The sequence below is a fragment of the Mustela nigripes genome, chromosome 16 (assembly GCF_022355385.1).
Source record: "Mustela nigripes isolate SB6536 chromosome 16, MUSNIG.SB6536, whole genome shotgun sequence".
Taxonomy (NCBI): Eukaryota; Metazoa; Chordata; class Mammalia; order Carnivora; family Mustelidae; genus Mustela; species Mustela nigripes.
Window position 1 is genome coordinate 53,825,138 of NC_081572.1, and position 18,538 is coordinate 53,843,675.

The following is an 18,538-nucleotide window of genomic DNA, read 5'->3' on the forward strand; positions in this document are numbered from 1 at the left end:
GAAGGGATTCTGAGACTCTTACTTTAACACTGAATCTTACGATCTTTTGGAAAAGTTTTCATGAGAGACTTCTCAGCTGGCATTAAGGGGTGACCCTGGAGCTGAGATAATTTGCCCCAGACTGATGAGAAATCATTTGGGAGAGGGGCACCTGGGTGGCTCTGTCATTAAGCACCTGACTCTTGATTTTGGCTCAGGTCATCATCTCATGGGGGCTCTGTGCTCAGTGGGGTATCTGTTTGAGATTCTCTCTCTCCCTCCCCCACTGCTCCTCCCCTCAACTCTGAACAAAACAAAACAAAACTAGTAAGTTGTTTGGGATAGAATATTATGAAGAAAACCAAACGATTATGAGCAGGTAGTTAATTATTAGGAGGAGAGAGTTCTTTGTGAACTAATAAGTATAATGCAGAGGAAAGTTAACCAAGAATCAGCTATGATGCTTATGGTTTACTGTGCAGACAACCCCTCCCTTTATCTTCAAAGGGAGCCAGGCTTAAATGATTGAGGTATTACATGATCCAAAGCCTTCAGATCTGCTTCTCCTGCATAAAACTCAACTCCACCTCCCACCTAATTGATGACATTTACAAATCCTATGTGTGTTCCCATCAGCTGTGTCTTCCTCTAGGCTGACCTTATGAAGTCTTTTATGTCAGGCACACATGGGCTGAGCTGTAATTCCAAAGAAATGCAAGCACATGGGTTTCTCTTCTGCAGGAAAGATCCATGGCCGTGTCTGCACAGATTAACAGACTCTTGGTCCGCATACATGCATGGCGCCTTTCTCCTCTCCTGACTTGTGATGCTCCCGGTAGGCTGAGTGACTCTCCCCCCTGACTCCCACTGAACCACCACAACTAGGCTGGAAAGCTCTGCTCCCAGCTGGCTCATGGAGCGAGCGGTCAGGCAGGTGCTGGGGGGATGGTCTGTCCCTACCTTTACGGCAGCGTGCACAGTGATCGGGTTGCCAAGAGGGCCGAGCCCCTGCTTCCCCGTGTCTGACTGGCTGCTGGGCTGGGAGGCTGAGTCTTTCCTGTCATTTTCGGAGCCAGAAGAATGATCCTGAAATCCAAATTTCAGCATGAGTCGGATGCAGGAGGAAAACTGTAAGACGCAGAAATAGAGTCAAGTTCCTTCCTCCCTCCACTGCCACATCCATAGCTCTGCTGTTCCTGTCTGCACTTCATGTCCAAGTCCATATTCAAGTCCACATGACCTCCCCGGGAAAAGGAATCATTCATATATATATGATATAGTATGATAGAATATGTCAACCAACTCAGGTCACTTCTGAGAGCTAAAGGGGTTGTCATTCATCATCATTCCAGAAGACAAGAATAGAAATGGCCTGTTTGACACCATCCCAGACAGCTGGTCCCCCTGTGAAGGGTTCCACCTGTGACAAGGTCCACCTGTTGGACTTGCTAAGGAGACCGATAAGAAACAGAAGAGGGAGGGAGGAGTCAGTGTAGGAATCTGGGGAGGAAAGTAGGACCAAAAAAAACAAACAAAAAAAACCCTCGATAAAAATGGTGTTAGCACATGGACGGAAAATGCACGCGTATGTGTATATGTGTGTTTCTGGGTATATATGTTTGTAAACGTGCATATGTGCATATGTATGTGTCTATATGTTTCTATGTGTGTGCATGTGTATATGCATGGGTCTGCATATACGTGAATGTGTATATATGTGTGAGTTTGTACATGCATGTTACAGGTATGCGCATGTGTACAGATATGTGTGTTTGTGTATATTTACACACACATATGTAGTTGTACATGTGTACGTGTATACGGGGGGTGTGCAGGTAGTGTCCTGAACAGCCTTTAGGAGAGACAGGTTTCTGTATGTGGAGGACTGGGGAAAAGGAGTAACTGTCTTCTCCGTCCCTCTGTCCCTCTTAACCAAACCTCTTAACCGTCCCTCTCCAGCAATCCGATCCTGTGACCAAGAGGGACAGGGGATGCACGTGCTCTCCCTCCTGGAGATTCTCTGCCCTTTCCTGAGCCCTGGCACCTGCAAAGTCCTGGAGAACCCTTTCCCCTCGAGCCTCAGTGTCCTGATCTGCTCACTGGGGCTTCTGGGTGTAATGACAAAATGGTTTTTGCCCTGAGCCTAGCATTGCCCCAGGCTCATTCCCTCTGACCCCTTCTCCTGGCTGGGTGAAGCAGAAAAGAACTTGTCTTCTCCTGAACCCATTCTTCAATCAGAAGCTGAGGAATTTACCCTCAGAATAATAGATACGAGAGATCTGAAATACTGTTTGCTGTTATCAGAGAAGCGGGGCTGCGAAGGCCGGCTGTGGCAGGCAGAGGGAACACGCTTCCGTATAACCCAGGCACAATGAATGTGCGGCTATTTCCGCTCTGTTCGCTCGCGGCTTCTCCCAGTCCACACCGTCTCCTCAGCGTGCCAGCTTCGCTCGCTTCAAGGTGTGCAGAAGGGCAAGACGACGGCACGGTTTCCAGAACCGGTCTCTGCCGTGAGCACTACCCAAGCTGTGCCTGATACCCCTCTGGCAATGTGCAGCGTAAGCCACGTTTCAAACACAACATCGAATTTCAGGGCACCCCGAAATTCCCGTGAAGCTGGCAGGACCCGACTCTCCCTAAAAGGGAGGCTCTCTGCAGCGTCCGTGGGTAGGAGGAGGACACATCTTGCTGCTACACCTGTGCAACTCCTTCCCCCTTGTGTATGTGTGTGCGTGTCTGTGTGTCTGTGTGTGCATGTGTGTGTGTGTGCACGTGCGTGTGCGTGTGTGTGTGCACATGCCCACACAGATCTCCTCCTAGGGGCTGCAGGAATACTATCACACAAGGCTGCTAGGCTGAGGAAAGCCCCACCAAGCTATGCTCAGACTGGGCTGGAGGTGGACCTGGCAGTGGTTCGGCAGGTAGAAGTCTGTAAGGGAAGAACCATCTCGGGGCTCCCTGCCATGCAGCCAATCAGCCCTTCCTGCTCTGCCCTCCCCAGGACCCTTAGAGATCCCTCCGTGCGTGGAAAGCCTGTGGGCTTTGAAATCGGTCCTGCTCTGGCACATTCTATCCGGGAGATCATCATGACTCATCTGATCTCACGGAGTCTCTTTGTATTTGTCCATAAATTTGGCAGATAAAAGGCATGCACTTGGCAGAGCAGACACTTCAAGAGTAAGTCAAAGGGTTATAGTCCCGAGGGTTCTCTTTTGGGGTCTTCTAGAGGTTTTGGCCACCGCACACAGATCGCTGGACTGGATGGGGACAAAAGAGGCATGAGGTTCAAGTGCCATCAAGAGACATCGTAGGGGTCTCTATGCAAAACCAAGGGTGGCAGTGTGCTTTTAAGCCTGTGAAGACAACACAGGCTGAGGTGGGGTTTGTTTACCTGGACGGGCCCCAGAGGACCTGCCAAAGGGGTCTCTGAGGCTTTCGTGTCTGCAGGGGATCCCGCTGATCCCTGGGGGTCTTCGCTCCGAGCCTGGTCTGGAGAAAGCCCGTCACTGCTGCTATCCTCTTCGAAGGCAAATGCATCTGCCGATTTGGAGAAACTCACCTGGTTACCTGATGGGGTAAAACCCAAGAATGGGGTCAGTGGCTAAGGCACATAGAAGGGCTTTCTGGAAATGCTTCGCTGTGTCCTCCCTACCAGGAGTGCACACATCTGTCTCCTTCGATCTGTTTCTAGCACAAGGTAAGAGCGAAGACAGGTTTTAACTTTATGTGGCGTCTCCTCGATTTACTCCAAATGGGAACTCGTGTTTATAAAAGGGACATGTCCGGCAGGGAAGAATGCAGGGTGTATTAAAGGTCTTCCATCGCTTGTTCAAGTTTATCTTCAGGTTTATCTGTTCCTGCCCATTTTTGGTGCGAGCCCGGTTCTCTTTCTGAAACACAGTCAGGGAAGATGAAGGAAAGAAAGGGGCTACTGGATACAGGACGAGGCCAAAGGAGATCGCAGTGGGAGGAAGCCCGTCTCCCTCAGGTTCTATGAGACATAGAGCGGAGATGACAAGGGGCCCCCAGCATCATGTTCAAATACAAAGCAGGGCACACAGCGCACACTGTGTCGCAAACTTCATTCTTTGGGATAAGCCAGAGCTGCTACTGAGTCTCAATTCCTAAATGTCAGAATTAGCTCTTGTCGCCACGGTCACAAACCCCCTATCAACGAACACGTGGCTGTTTATAAAAGCCATAAATATGTCCCAGAATCTGCAGCGTGATCATATTGTTATTATTATTTGGGTTTTCTTTGTATACCTCCTATCTCTGTGTCTATTTTGGAAACCCTCAACAGCTGGAAAGGCAGAAATTTTTCCTGAGCAGCCTGCGTGGCCTTTGGAGGGGACCAGGTTCATCGGCTTGGGGGAAGGGGCTATCCAATCAGGTGGGACTACAATGCCATCTTTATACGTCCCTTATGGTTTGTGTGTGTGTTTTTGTTTTCTTTTCTGTTTTGTTTTTGAACATTGCCGAACTGTATCTGGCTTATTATCTAGCTACTCAGTACACGATGTGCTCAGGCCCCAGAAACGCTTCTGACCCGATCCCAGGCTCAGCTCTTCTAAAGGAATTTAGGTATTATCAGGAAGTTTCCCAGCCCGGCAATCTGCAATCACATGGACAAGAACTTTTGACTCCTGCTTTGGGCAGATAAGAGAGGGGGGCTTCCGCGGTGGAGATTGGAAAAGTAGCAAGGAGCGGCAAGAAATGGAACAAATGTGGGTTGGGGCTTGTCATCACTACCACTCCTGGTCTCTGTCACGGACCCTCCAGACATCCAAGTGTCAAAGCAGGAAAGAGCCAGAAGGGACACAGCAGGTGGAAATTCCAATAGCTGCTCCCTCCGCCCCCAGCCCTGGGCACCCCACTAACCTGGAAGGACTTGGGGACCAGCCTGGCTGGTCCACCCCTTCGAGGACTGTTTTTAAACTCGTGATTGCTTTTCTGTGATGGCAGACGTAATAGTTACTTACCAGAACCTCTCATACCGTAGGAAGATGATATAAATCCATCCCACTTCCTGCTAATGATTTGGTGACTCTTCTAGATCTAGTTCTATCCATGTAACAAAATATACACACAGGTGCAGAATATTTCACTTACACGGGACTTGTGAAATAGACCTTCTGAAACTTGCTTTATTCTTGTTACAATGTTACTTAGAGTTCTTTCCTTGGGAGCATGCAGAGATAGTCCTCTATTTATATATATATATATATATATATATATATATATATATATATATATATATTTATATATATATATATTTATGTATATATATTTGGTAATAGCTACACAGGACTCCATTGTATTGTTGGAAACTTTATTTTTCTCCTGTTTTCAGAGGTGTCCTTTTCTAAAGCATAATAAAAAATTTGAAATAAGAAAAAAGTACAGAGAATAATGTAAAAGATTTGTTTACTGATTACCTGAAATAAATAAATTTTAGCCTTTTTGGATATTTACATCAGCAACCCATTCGTTTCCTGAGAGAGGGGTTTCCTTCGGTATTTGATAAATGCCAACTTTTTAATTGGAGATCGGGGGTCACTCTTCCCCACCTCCAGTACTCTCAAACACTCCCCTTTCTATTTTAAGAATCCAGCCTTACACCCTTCTCTTCTCTTACAGGGGACCCTGGGCTCTACACATACACCTTTATTTGTCACTGAAATTTCAAGTCCTACCTCTGCTGGTGGAAGTAAAGGCTTGGTCCCTGTTCAAAGGCTTACAGATGTTATTAAGGGCCAGGGAGGTTGGTGGGGGACCTTAAGCCTTCCCCCCGCAGAAATCACAGCATCGTGCTGGGTGTGTCTGGCACATGCCCTGGGACAACATCACTTCCATCCTCAGAGAACCCTTCATGTGAGTGTGTTGGTCCCTTGGGGCCAACAGGGTCAGGGTCCTGCAGGACAGGACCCTCTATCCGAAAGCTCTATCGTATTCCCTCCTGACGTCCCCCAGTCTAACTGGATAGAGAGCTTCTCCATGAGAGCTGATACTCCAGGGGACCGCTACTCCCCCACCCACGGACCCCCACCATCTCACCCACACCCACGCCGAGCATCCCATCGCAAATATGCCACACATCAGAGGAGGTTCCTTGAATGGCAAAGGCGTCCGAACATTCTAGCACGTGAGGAAGACACTTAAAAGAGGCAGGCAGGGAGAGAGAGGGGGAGGATGGTTTCTTATCGGCAACATCCCACTTTGTGTCAAACGGAGCGATGACAAACGATAAGAATAGTTTTCTTTTTTGTTTGTTTTTTTAACCAGGAATTTACTTAATGGTGGTGATAGTAACAAAAAGCATCAACTTTGTTGGGTCTCATCGTGGTCTTGTGAGTCAGAGGAGGGCTCATTTTCTCATCACTGTTTTGGGGACGAGGACATATAAGGTCTAACGCCCCATCGTATAGGGACTGCGCCAAGACGGCAGTGTGAATGCTCAGAGCCACCAGCAGAGGGAAGGCAAAATCCACTACCCTCCCTGGAAAGCATCACGTGGCAGCCTGCGCTTCAGGGAACACCCGCTGGGTAAGGGAATGGGGGAGGTAGCTGAGAAAATGCCCCTCCTTTTCCTGCACACATAAGGATAGCTCCAAACTCCACAGCCTTTAGTACTTGAGGTTTTGTAAGGGACTGATGGTGACACCAGGGTCGAGGACGCAGAAGCCGGGACATTCAGGGGAGGGCTTTCCCTGGCTATTTTGTTCCCATCCAGCTTTCCCACTGTGGGAGAAGGAGAGAAGCGGAAGTAAAATCAGATGTGATGCCGAGAAGAGCTGATCTCCATGGGTCACCACTGGGGACATTTGTCAAGGACTAGAACCACCTGGCCAGGGCCGTCCAGGACAGACGGAGGAGATCTCAATGTGGAGAAGGTCCAGGAGACTCTCGGAGGCGGCGGGATTGGGTTGAGTGTGAAATGACCACCAGCCATGGACAGGACGACACAGAGGGGGGGGGACATACTTGACCTTCATGGCAGGGGAGGGGGTTGGCGAAAGAAAAGTTAATGGAGTGTGAACAGCAGAGTGGCAAGGGGTGGGGAGGAGGAGATCCCCCCGTCAGGGGACAGAATTATTTTGGGAGCCAATCCCTGGAGAGACACACAGCTTCCAGGAGTCTACTTTAATCAAGTGACAAGCAATCATTTAAAGATGTTTTTCTGCCCAAGTCAATGGAGAAGCCGTGCGTTCATGGAACCTCATATAGGGAGTTGTTTACACCTGGGTGAGCCAACAGAGTGAGGGTTAAGGCCCCACACAGAACTCCTACTTGTCTCATCTCTAAAAGGCCCATGTGCCAGGTCAGAATACACCATTGAGAACCATGTTGTTATTGTGTCGACACAAAGACCCTGCCTTGGGGGCCCCTGCCAATCGCCACCATCTCGGGCTACAAGTGGCTTGGATTTGTGACCAAGTAGCTTAGAGTAAGCCCCCACACGGCTGCACTCCCACAGCTCAGTCCCTTTTGGCAGGAGAAACAGAACAGCAGAGAGGCGCGGGTAGCCAAAGGCAGTGGCTTCCTTTAGAGATGATGAATATGGTATCTGTTAAGCGTGGTCAGTAAGAACTTCAGTTCTGGACTCCAGATGGCTTGGTTTGTTTCTTGGTCCTGCCCCTTCAGTTCTAGTGTCTGCTGGCAAATTATTGAACCCCCGAGAGCCTCAGTGTCCCCACCTCTAAGATGAAAACAGCAGCCACAGTTACCTCTCCAGGTTTTAAGGATTCGAACAACGGAATGTGCAAAGCACCTCGCCTAGCCCCTGGGTGGGCAAGCGTTCCGTCATCCCTAGCCAGGGTGATGACGGCTACAGCCTTTGTCAGGAGTAGCTGCTTGTCTCAAGTTTGCCATTATCGAAAATAAATAAGACCACCCAGGAGGCAGCTAGTCCTGAGATCAGCTTTGCAAAGATCAGTGCAACTCCGGAGCTGGAAAAACTGATTTGTCCTCCCTGGGACCAGACAGTCCCCGGAAAGGCTGCTTGTCACGCCCTCACCCTCCTGGTTCAAGCCAGGCTCACGTGGAGAGGCACAAAGGTCGCCTTATCGCGCTGCTTTGGGAACAGCCGAGTCTGCTGACTTTGCGCTGTGACCCTGGGCCTCCGTTCCAATCTTCCCCAGCACAAGGCTCCCTGGGAGCCGCTGGAGTGCGGTGTGCTGGCTATTGTCCCCACAGACATGTCAGGCCGTGCGGTGACAAGGACCTGCTTTGGGAAGCCCTGACATCATCCTCTGGCTATGACCACGGGGCCGGCTCTGGGCACTGGCCCCTGGGGGATGTGGACCTGGCGACACTGAGCTTTCCCTGTCCCTCTTGGAAGCAATTAGATGAATGAGTCAGTTGTACTTTCTTTGCATAAACATTTAAGATTCCGAGATTAAGTGAGAGAGCTGGAGTCCTGGGTACCTTGCTGCGGGAGACCACGAAGCGGGCTGCGGAAAGGGACCTGGCTTGCTTATCTCCGTACAGGATTGCTCCGTGCCCCGCAGGAGAGCTATTTCCATTCCGGCAGGCCACCTCTTAATGCCCTCTTGGAAGAGACTGAAGGAAAATCCCTTTCCAAAGGGACAAGGAAATAGCTATGGTTTAAATGTGGCTCTTGTGGAAAGGTATTTTAATACAGGGAAGACATCCCCATCTCTCGAGGATAGATTTTACCTTCCAACAAAGACAGAACCTGCGGCCCTTGAAGGGGATCGGAGGCCTTTGCTACGGAAATGGGGTGAATGGATGTTCCCAGGAAGGAGGATTCCTTGTCCTTCAGATTCCTGGCTGTTCAGCAATGTGCCTTCAGCTCCGGTTGTAACCTTGCTGCTAGGACCACATGAGTGGAGACAACGCCTTAACCCTGAGAGGACAAAACCTGTGTTAGAGCTCGAGGTTAATTCTCGAGGGAGGAAAGATGGTCAGATGTGTGAAGATACTTGCACGGTGTTTTGCTTCCTCTTTGCAGGACCCCGACCTGTCTGAGCTCCCTCTCAGGGATGTAGCACCTGTCCCCAGCCACAGGTTCCTCCGTGAGGCGGCCAGTGACCACTTCAATGGGCAGCAGATGCCCCCAGCACAGAAACCTGTTCTTTACAGGTGCCTCATTGGGCCTCTTTCCCCTAGGATCACGTGCACTTTTGAACCAATTTCTCCTTCTGGAATGATAAATTCTGTCCACAAGAAAGTTATGCCAAAGCAAACTTTTTTTTTTTTTTTTTTTAATGACAAAGCAAATGACTCTACCATCTGGCTTAGGGCTGTGATTATTGTCTATTTGCCTTCAAATAAATGATCAGAGCCTAAGGACTATCAGCATCTCTGAAGGACAGGGATTCTTAGTAAATAGGGATTGTTTTGTTTTGCTATGAAGTCTGCACCTGGAGGGCAGGGAGTGTGAGTGAGCAGAGGTGAGTGTAGGATCTTTTGGAAAGTGTTGAGTGACAGCTGTAAAAGGATGTCTTCCGGACGAGTTCTTTTGGACTAGAAATACTGCTCCTTATGTTAAAGGGTTATAGTGACACAAAGAACTAATTTATCTTTGATGGCTAGATTGTATATTCTGAGTCACACGTTCAATTTTTTTTTTTTTTTTTTAAAGGAGCTGAGTAGCTGACTTGGGCATTCCGCTGGCTGCCTGGGTCAGACCAAGGGAAAGGTGAGGACACTTTCGCAAGGAGGGGTTTGTCTATTAGAGCTGAGAACCAGCATCCTCCCACTGTTTGGAAAAAACCAGGAAAGCCCACAGGGCTTGTGTTTCACTCAAGCAGAAGCCAGACCTCTGGACAATAAATAGCTTCTGTGGACGCTTCCAGGGATGCTCCTGGCAAGTGAAGAAAAGACTCCAATGGCCAGTGAGAGAATTAAGCTACGAGTCAGCTCCTGGGGTCTCCCACTGAGGGATCTTTAAGTAATAACGACCCTACAGCAGCTCAAGGGGGCCCACACCAAAGTCCACTATGTAATTTCTGCTCTCCTAAATCCTCAGGCCCCTGTAACATCAGATTTGGTGTTTTGTTTCAGCATTCTGTCTTGAGAGTCTGGGGCGGTTAGGGGTTGCAATATGGCGATTTATAATAAAAAATATACATTTGGAGTTTGTCTCCTTTCTGGCACAGAGCTCTGGAATTTTCTAGGCGATGAGAGCCACAAAAGTGTTGTTTGTTATGTTAACGAGGTGGCTTTTGGACCTCACCTGAGGATGGGGCTGGGGCTGGGAAAATTTTCAGTCCCACCCTCTAACCCCCAGGGAGAGGAGAGGTGGGCTGGAGCCTGAGTTCATTCACCCTTGGCCATCTTTCTAATCAGTCATGACTCTGGAATGAAGCCTCCATTAAAAACCCAAAGGGATGGGGTTTGGAGAGGTTCTGGATTGATGACCGTGCCGAGATTTGTGAAGAGTGGTGTTCCTGGAACGCAAGGAAGCTCCTCATCCTTTCCCCATACATGGCTGGTCCCCTGTATCTATTCCATCTGACTGTTACTGAGCTATCCCCTTTTATAATAAACGGGTGATCCAGTATGTAAATGGGTGTCCTGAATTCTGTGAGCTACTCTGGCAAACCAGTTGAGTTCAAGGAGGGAAGATGAATCTTGGATTTGCAAATGGCGGGTTGATCAGAAGCCCAGCTGACGCGTGCTTGTGACTGGTGTCTGGAGAGGAAGGTGATCTGGCAGGACTGAGCCCTTTACCCCTGAGATCTGATGCTGTTTCAGGTAGCTCAATTGAGTTGAACTGTAGGATGCCCAGCTGGTGTCCTGTGCATTGCTTGTTGGAATGGGCGACACCCCCCCCCCCCAACCCCATGTTGGAAGGGGTCGCTCAGACCCCTTTAATGGCTTTCCGAGAAGGGGAAAAAAGGAATCAGGGACATACTCCTCTGAGACGTGCCACGAGGAGGCCCAAGCCTTCTATGGAAGTCAAATCAGGAAGCCAAAGCAATCCTGAAAAGGAACAAAACTGGAGTGACCACAATCCCAGATTTCAAGATATACTACAAAAAAGCTGTAGTAATCAAAACAGTATGGTACTGGTATAAAAACAGACACATAGCTCAATGGAACCGAATGGAAAGCCCAGAAAAAAACCCACACTTACATGGTTAATTAATCTTCTTCAATAAAAGAGGTAAGAATATGTAATGGGAAAAAGACAAAGACTGTCTCTTCAACAAATGGGGCTGGGAGAACTGGACAGCTATGTGCAAAAGAATGAAACTGGACCTTCTTACACCACACACAGAAATTTAAACTCAAAATAAATTAAGGACCTAAAGGTGAGACCTGAAACCAGAAAAATCCCAAAAGAGAGCTCAAGCAGTCATTTCTCTGACATTGGCCATAATAACATTTTTCTAGATCTGTCTCTCCTGAGGCAAGGGAAACAAAAGCAAAAATAAACTATTGGGACTTTATCAAAATAAAAAGCTTCTTCACAACAAAGGAAACAATCAACAACCTACTGAATGGGAGAAGATATTTGCAAATGACATATCTGATAAAGGGTTAGTACCCAAATATATAAAGAACTTATACAACTCAGAACCAAACAACCAAATTATCCAACTAAAAATGGACATTTTTCCAAATAAGACATCCAAATGGCCAACAGACACATGAAAAGATGCTCAACTTCACTCATCATTAGGGAAATGCAAATCAAAACTACAATGAGGTACCACCTCACGCCTGTCAGAATGTCTCAAATCAACAACACAAGAAAAAACAGGTGTTAGTGAGAATGCAGAGAAAGGGGAAACCTTCAGGCACTGCCGGTAGGAAAGCAAACTGGTACAGCCATTGTGGAAAACAGTATGGAGGTTCTTCAAAAACTTAAAAATAGAATTACCACATGATCCAGTAATTCCACGACTGGATATTTACTCCAAGAATATGAAAACATGAATTCACAAAGACATATGCACCCTGATGTTCATAGCAGTAGTATTTACAATAGGCAAATTATGGAAGCAATCCAAGTGTCCATCAATAGATGAAGGCATCAAGAAGATGTAGTGTATATATACAACGGAAGATTACTCAGCCATAAAAAGAATGGAATCTTACATTTGCAAAAACATGGATGGAGCTAGAGGGCATAATACTAAGGGAAATAAGTCAGAGAAAGATAAATACCATATGATTTCACTCATATGTAGAATTTAAGAAATAAAACAAATGAACAAAGGTGGGTGGTGGGAGAAAAAACCAAGAAACAGACTCTTAACTATAGAGAATGCACTGATGGTCACCAGAGAGGAGGTGGGTTGGGGATGGATGAAAGAGATGAAGGGGATTAAGGGGACATTAATCATGATGACCACTGAGTCATCATGTTGAATTGCTGTATTGTATACTTGAAACTAACATAACACTGCATGTTAACTCTATGAGAATTAAAAAATAAAAAACTGGCGAGGCACCTGCGTGCCTCAGTCATTAAGCATCTGCCTTCGGCTCAGGTCATGATCCCAGGGTCCTGGGATGGAGTCCCTCACTGGGCTCCCAGCTCAGCTGGGAGCCTGCTTCTCCCTCTCCAGCTCCCTCATGCTTGTGTTCCCTCTCTCACTCTCTCTCTGTCATAAATAAATAAAATCTTTTAAAAAATAAATAAATAAAATTTTTAAATTTAAAAATTAAAAAAAAAAATCCCTTTGTGTATTGGGAGAAGTTCTAGATCGGTCTTGGGTTGGGCAACACTTGGTCTTTCCTAAAACCAAGAGGAAGACCATGACCAAGCGTTTGGCTCAGAGTCGGGCAGAAACATAGAAACCAAGCTGGAAAACCTAAGCACATCTGGAAAAGCACATGGAGAGAGGATGAAATACACAGAAGAACAAGCCAGAGGGAAACACTGCCCTGACTCACCGCTTCACCACGGGGAGGGCATTTGATCACAAGAAGCGACAGATTGTAGAGTGGGCTCCATAGCTAGTCTGTGAGCTACTCTCTCTGTCTTTCTGACACTTCATATGAGGCCATCACATTGCCCATAAAAACCATTATGCACATGGAAAGATTATTGCTATATCCTCCACCTCTTTCCATGGCCATTTGCTCCCTTCATCTTCATGGTCTCCCTACTCGGTCTTAAAGATCACTGCCTGGGAGCCTCCTAGCTCTCCTTGCTTTTATGCAGCCTCCATTCCTCCCAACGACCCTCTAGCAAGCACTCTTGATTCCTTGAACATTGCACTACTTTTATTTTTACATTACCCTTTAATTAGGATATGTAATTTCTCATTATGGGTCTGTTGACTGCCAGTGTCTCCCAACTAGAACATAAGCTCTGCTGAAGCAGAAATGTTCTAGTCACTGCCATATCCCAAGCACTCAGAATAGTGTCTGACACAGAGCATACTCCATAAATAGTAAGTGAAGAAATATATGAATGGAAAGACAATCTTATCTAGTCCATTGGTTTAAATGTTCGTACACACGGAAGTCTCCTAGATCTGTAGTTCTAGATCAACATTCTCCTGCATTCTAGTTTGATAGAACCCCATGTTTACTTAGTCCCTTGCCTTTGGATTTTCTATGGGCCCCTCTAAACCCATAGTTGAAACAGGAATCTATCATCTCTCCCCATATCTGCTATTCTACTCATGGCCCCCATATTGATAAATGGCCACCATTGACCCAGTTGCTCAACCTAGGTGTTATCTTTTGCCTTCCCTTTGTCTCGGCTGGTGTATCCCACTGATCATGCAGAATCAATTTCCTCTCTGAGTCCTTCTTTTCCATACCCCCTGTCATGACTCTCATTCATGCTTCCATCAACTTTCCTCAAACAACTCCAGCCATCCCCAACAGAAGACAGTACTCTGGCACTATTTCCCATCTCCTGAGTCCACTTTACATTGAAGCCAGAATGATCTTTGTGACTCTTGTCCATTCCCTTCAGAGGAATTGGAATGTAGAATGATGGCTTTCCTGCTCTTTTCTTGCTCAAGTGCGAAGTCGGGAGATCAGAAACCGGACTCATTCCCTAATGTATTGTCAGTGCCCGGCTATTTCTTTACATAAGTAAAAACCAAATCCACCATGAAAAAAGGCCCCAGAAGGTAGGTATTAGTGTTGCTGGGGTTTCAGAGAGGAGCAACTGAGGCATTTGGGATTAAATCGCTGCATGGCTGTGTGGTCAAAGTCGCAAAGTCCTGCTCTGAACATGAGAGCAGTGGGTCCCACAGCAACTGTACCTTCAGGGAGCTTCTTGCTCTGCCTGTTGTTGTTGTTGTTGTTGTTGTTATTATTTTGCTAGCCCTCATGTTTATTGCTTTCTACCCATTTCCGCTGACCACACTCCTGCTCACACACCCTCCAACTCCTTACCTGAAGGGGGGCCTGTTGTCCAACCTTCCCTCTGCCCCAACCTGTCCCTACTGCGCCTGAAACTGATGAACACTCTTGACCCTCAGCTCTGCTCATGGAGATTCTCCTGCTCAATGACCGTGACGAGAAGCAAAATTGAATGAATCCAAGTAGAGACCAGAAACCAACGACCACCAAAACAAGTTCATGAACTGCTTCTTTGTAATAATAACCAATTAAAAAGAAAGACTTTTAGCAAGTGTGATGAAAAAGGGAGGGAGGAAGGGAGAAAAACGCACAAATCATCAAGGCATGGAAAACCAGAGCAGAACCCCCGATCGAGGGCAGCTTAAAACAACTGTAAGCCAAGACTTTATACAACTTTAGGCTAACAATAATTACTCAGTGGAGTAATGAGAATTTTTTTTTTTAAATACAAATTTTAAAAGCACCTGGATGGCTTGGTGGGTTGAGCGTCCAACTTTTGACTTTGGCTCAGGTCATGGTCTTGGGGTTGTGAGACTGAGCTGCACATTATACTGGAAAATCACCATTCAGCCAGGAAAAAACCTTTCCCGGCCATACATGCTGTTTTCACGATGGAATATGAGCAGAAGTGTTGTGTTTCTTTCTAGGTGGAGGCTTTTACAATAGGTCCATGGGCCTTTCCATTCTTTCTTCCCCCTCACTGGCTAGATGCAGAGGATGAGGGAGCTCTAGGGCACAGGCTGACGAATTACCGCCTGTGAGCCTGCCTTTGTAAGTTAAGTTTTATTGGAACGTGGCCATGTCCACTTGTTGACTTATTGCTTATGGACCTTTTCACACCACAGCAGCAGAGCTGAGTAGTTGTGATGGACAGTTTAAATCACTCAGCCTATCTACTGTGTGGCCCTTTCTTTTTTTTTTTTTTTTTTTAAGATTTTATTTATTTATTTGACAGAGAGAGATCACAAGTAGACAGAGAGGCAGGCAGAGAGAGAGAGAGAGAGAGAGAGAGAGCTCTCTGCTGAGCAGAGAGCCCGATGCGGGACTCGATCCCAGGACCCTGGGATCATGACCTGAGCCGAAGGCAGCGGCTTAACCCACTGAGCCACCCAGGTGCCCTCTGTGTGGCCCTTTCTTAAAGAAAGTTTGCTGTCCTGCTCTAGGAGACAGGGGAGCAGGCAGACCGAAGGGGTCTGTGTGCCGGTAAAATCTGCCACTAAGGAAAATCTCTTCTGGATCATTTACGAACAAAATGTAAACTTGTGTTGTTAAGCTGCTGAAATTTTGTGGTTGGTTTAGCTGCTACTATTATCCTAACTAATAATAAAACAGATGCAAATCTCAAATAAAATATCAGATATTTCCAGAAAAGAATTCTATGTAGGATTTTTTCCACAAGTGCAAGGTGATTAGAAAAGAGAGCAATGCTGTATTCCTAGGTCAAAGAAGAAAACTCATGCGATCATCTTTCTGTGCATGTTGAAAGCATTTAAAAATTCAGCACCCATCTTATACACTACTCTTTCGTAGGATGGGATAGAGAAATACTTCCTTAGAATACCTATCTACATACCAAAAGCTAGTACCATATATAGAGATGCATGAGAGAAGAAATCCCCATTTGTGACAGAAACAAACAGAAAAATAAATGTTATCAACCTACCCAAATCATAACATATATATAATAATAAAATACTGATTAAATCCCTGGCAATGTGCAAATAGAGATAATTTTCTACTATGTAATATGTTAATAATTGCTAAAATGCATTGTTCATTATACAGTATGAAATGATATAAACTATGTGCTTTATATAATTCATATATAATTTTATATAGGACATACATCTACGTATAATATAGATTTTTATATATAATAAAGTATATGTTAAGTTTGTATAATATATTGTACACTTTGTAATTCACATATAAAATTCATATAATTCACAAATATATAATTTGTAAATAAAACATGAAAATTATATATAATTTGTTTGTTATAAATATACTGTATATGGTTTTTTAGGCAATGCTAAGTATATAATACATTAACAAAAACTTGGTGTTATTTTCAAGTATCAGGCATGCACCAAGGCAGAATAAACAAAGCGAGAGAGAAATTTTCATTTGTAGGAGACATGATGGCATACCTAGTTAGTTGAAGATAAACCGAGAAATTATAGGAATGACTGAGAAACTCTCCAAAGTTAAAAAATTAATGAGCAAACTCAATAAATTTCCTATGCGTCAGCAATAATTAACATGACTTTACTAAACAACAACAACAAAAAACAAACAAACAAAAAAAAAACAAAAACCTTACTAAGGGAAATAAAAGATCTCTTGAATCCGTAACCTCTGGTTATGGAGAGGACTCTGGAACAGTGACCCAGGGCAGGACTCCTGTCCCGTGAGAGGCCCCGCCCCCAGGACCCGTGGTGCCCCAGAGCCTTGGCTGCCCTCAGATCTCAGAGCACAGAGGGACGTACGCTGTGGGTTCTAACTACCTTTTATGGCCTCCTTCACAGCAGAATCTACGGGGAGTATGTTCTTCTCCACCAGCTCCAGTGGCCCCGGCCGGAGGGCAATCTTTTCATTGAGATCATCCGCGAGACGGGCTCTTTTTAGCTTCATCTGAGCGGTTGGGATGGATCTCTCAGCAGTGGAGCCTGCGGGGTTGAAACCGGAAGAATCAGTGCTACCGATCGGATGGCAGCTTTGGGTTTACTTTTTGCTTTTAGGCTTTTGTATGCGCACCCTAAATGAATGTTTCCATGCAATCATGGTCATTTCACATGGATTAGCAGCAAAGACCAGACACTTCCAAATAAAGGCAAATCGAGGGGCCCCGGAAGAGTTAGAGAAACATGCTTTGCACCGATTCTTGAAAAAAAAAAAAAAATGCAATTTGGCAATTCTGTGGATAGGCAGTCCCTTTGACCCTAAGCTGCAGCACAGGGATGCCCGTCCTGTCTCTCCATTGCCTGGCATGGACGGAGTCTGCCAGATAATTACCTATTATTATAATTATTTGCAGTAGTATTACTCCTTAAGGTTTGGTGATGTTGTGATACTAACGGACGCCAATGTCAAGGTCAACTATAAAATTAAAAAAAAAAAATCCCTTTGAAACAGTTACTTAATAAAACGGGGGCATTTTTAAAAATGGAGTCCATCCGGGGGGTGGTTTCTCATTATTTGGACGGCGCTAAAGGTCTCTATCAAGTCCTGAACTGCCCATATATTCCTCTCCTGATTACTCCCTGACTTATTTCTGTGTAAGAACATGGAGGAGAGCCTGGTTGACGAGCTGCTGCTGTTCAGACAGACCTGTCAGGATTCTAGCTTTACTCTAGAAGAGGAGATATTTACACATTTTAGGTATTTGCTCTAGAAGAGGAGATACTTACACATCAGCCTCCCAGCCCTCTCGTTCTATTCTCATCAACCCACTCACCCAGACCGCGTGTCTGGCGGCTGATCTAGAAATCTCCACACGGGAGCGGTCTCGGGATGTGGTATGGTTGCAACAGCTCAGGTCTGATCTAAAAGCTGTCTCTGTAATGCACCTGACATGGGGTGGGCAAAACATCAGTACTGCGGACCAAGCGTAGGTGTGCTGAGACTAGGTCCTCCCCGGACCTCCTCTAACGTCCCCTCAGGTCATGGTCAGGGCTTCTCGCTGGGTCTCCTGGCTCAGGGGTCTTGCTGATTCATCCTGTGCATCATTTAACGTTGAGAAAACACTCCTCCCTTGAAACCCCTGCACAGCGCTCCTCTGTCTCACTCTGGCTGTGCCATGAATGGAGATTCCCCATCCCCAAAGGACTACTCCAGCGACCCTGGTCCTTCCCTTCTGTCCATCACGTCTCACCGAGTTCACCTTTGTACCTTTGCTTAGTTTCCTCAGCCTGGAGAGCTTCCTACCTGCTCCCCACCACAAGCCCGGCAGCCTACTCTTTGAGTCTCAGCACAAAGCTTGCTCTTACTTGCCCCTTTCGCTGCGACTGCCTCTAGCACGTAACAGCCAAGGCTTATGCCGCTGCTTCCAAAACTGGACCACGAACCTTTGCAAAGAGGGGTCATTTTGCATCCAGCAGATCCTTGGTGCCCGAGGGCACTAATTCCTAATTTCTCTCTAAAAGACAGAGGATCCCATGGGAACCAGTAGAGTCATGCAATTGAACAGGGGGCCATGGGAGTTCACAGCCTATTTTAATTCCAGATGGTAATGATGTAACATTTCTCATGCCTT

At 46.3% G+C, this 18,538-nt stretch overlaps 1 protein-coding gene across 1 annotated transcript in view; it reads right to left on the reverse strand.

Moving 5' to 3' along the window:
* MYOCD (myocardin) overlaps positions 1 to 18,538 on the reverse strand; it is a 95,506-nt gene that overhangs the window by 25,193 nt on the left and 51,775 nt on the right. The window contains exons 5-7 of the mRNA XM_059378496.1: positions 16,791 to 16,952; positions 3,371 to 3,546; positions 940 to 1,065 (exon numbers count right to left, since the gene is read on the reverse strand). Of these exons, the coding sequence (XP_059234479.1) occupies positions 940 to 1,065; positions 3,371 to 3,546; positions 16,791 to 16,952 (464 nt within the window). The remainder of the gene's footprint in view (positions 1 to 939; positions 1,066 to 3,370; positions 3,547 to 16,790; positions 16,953 to 18,538) is intronic.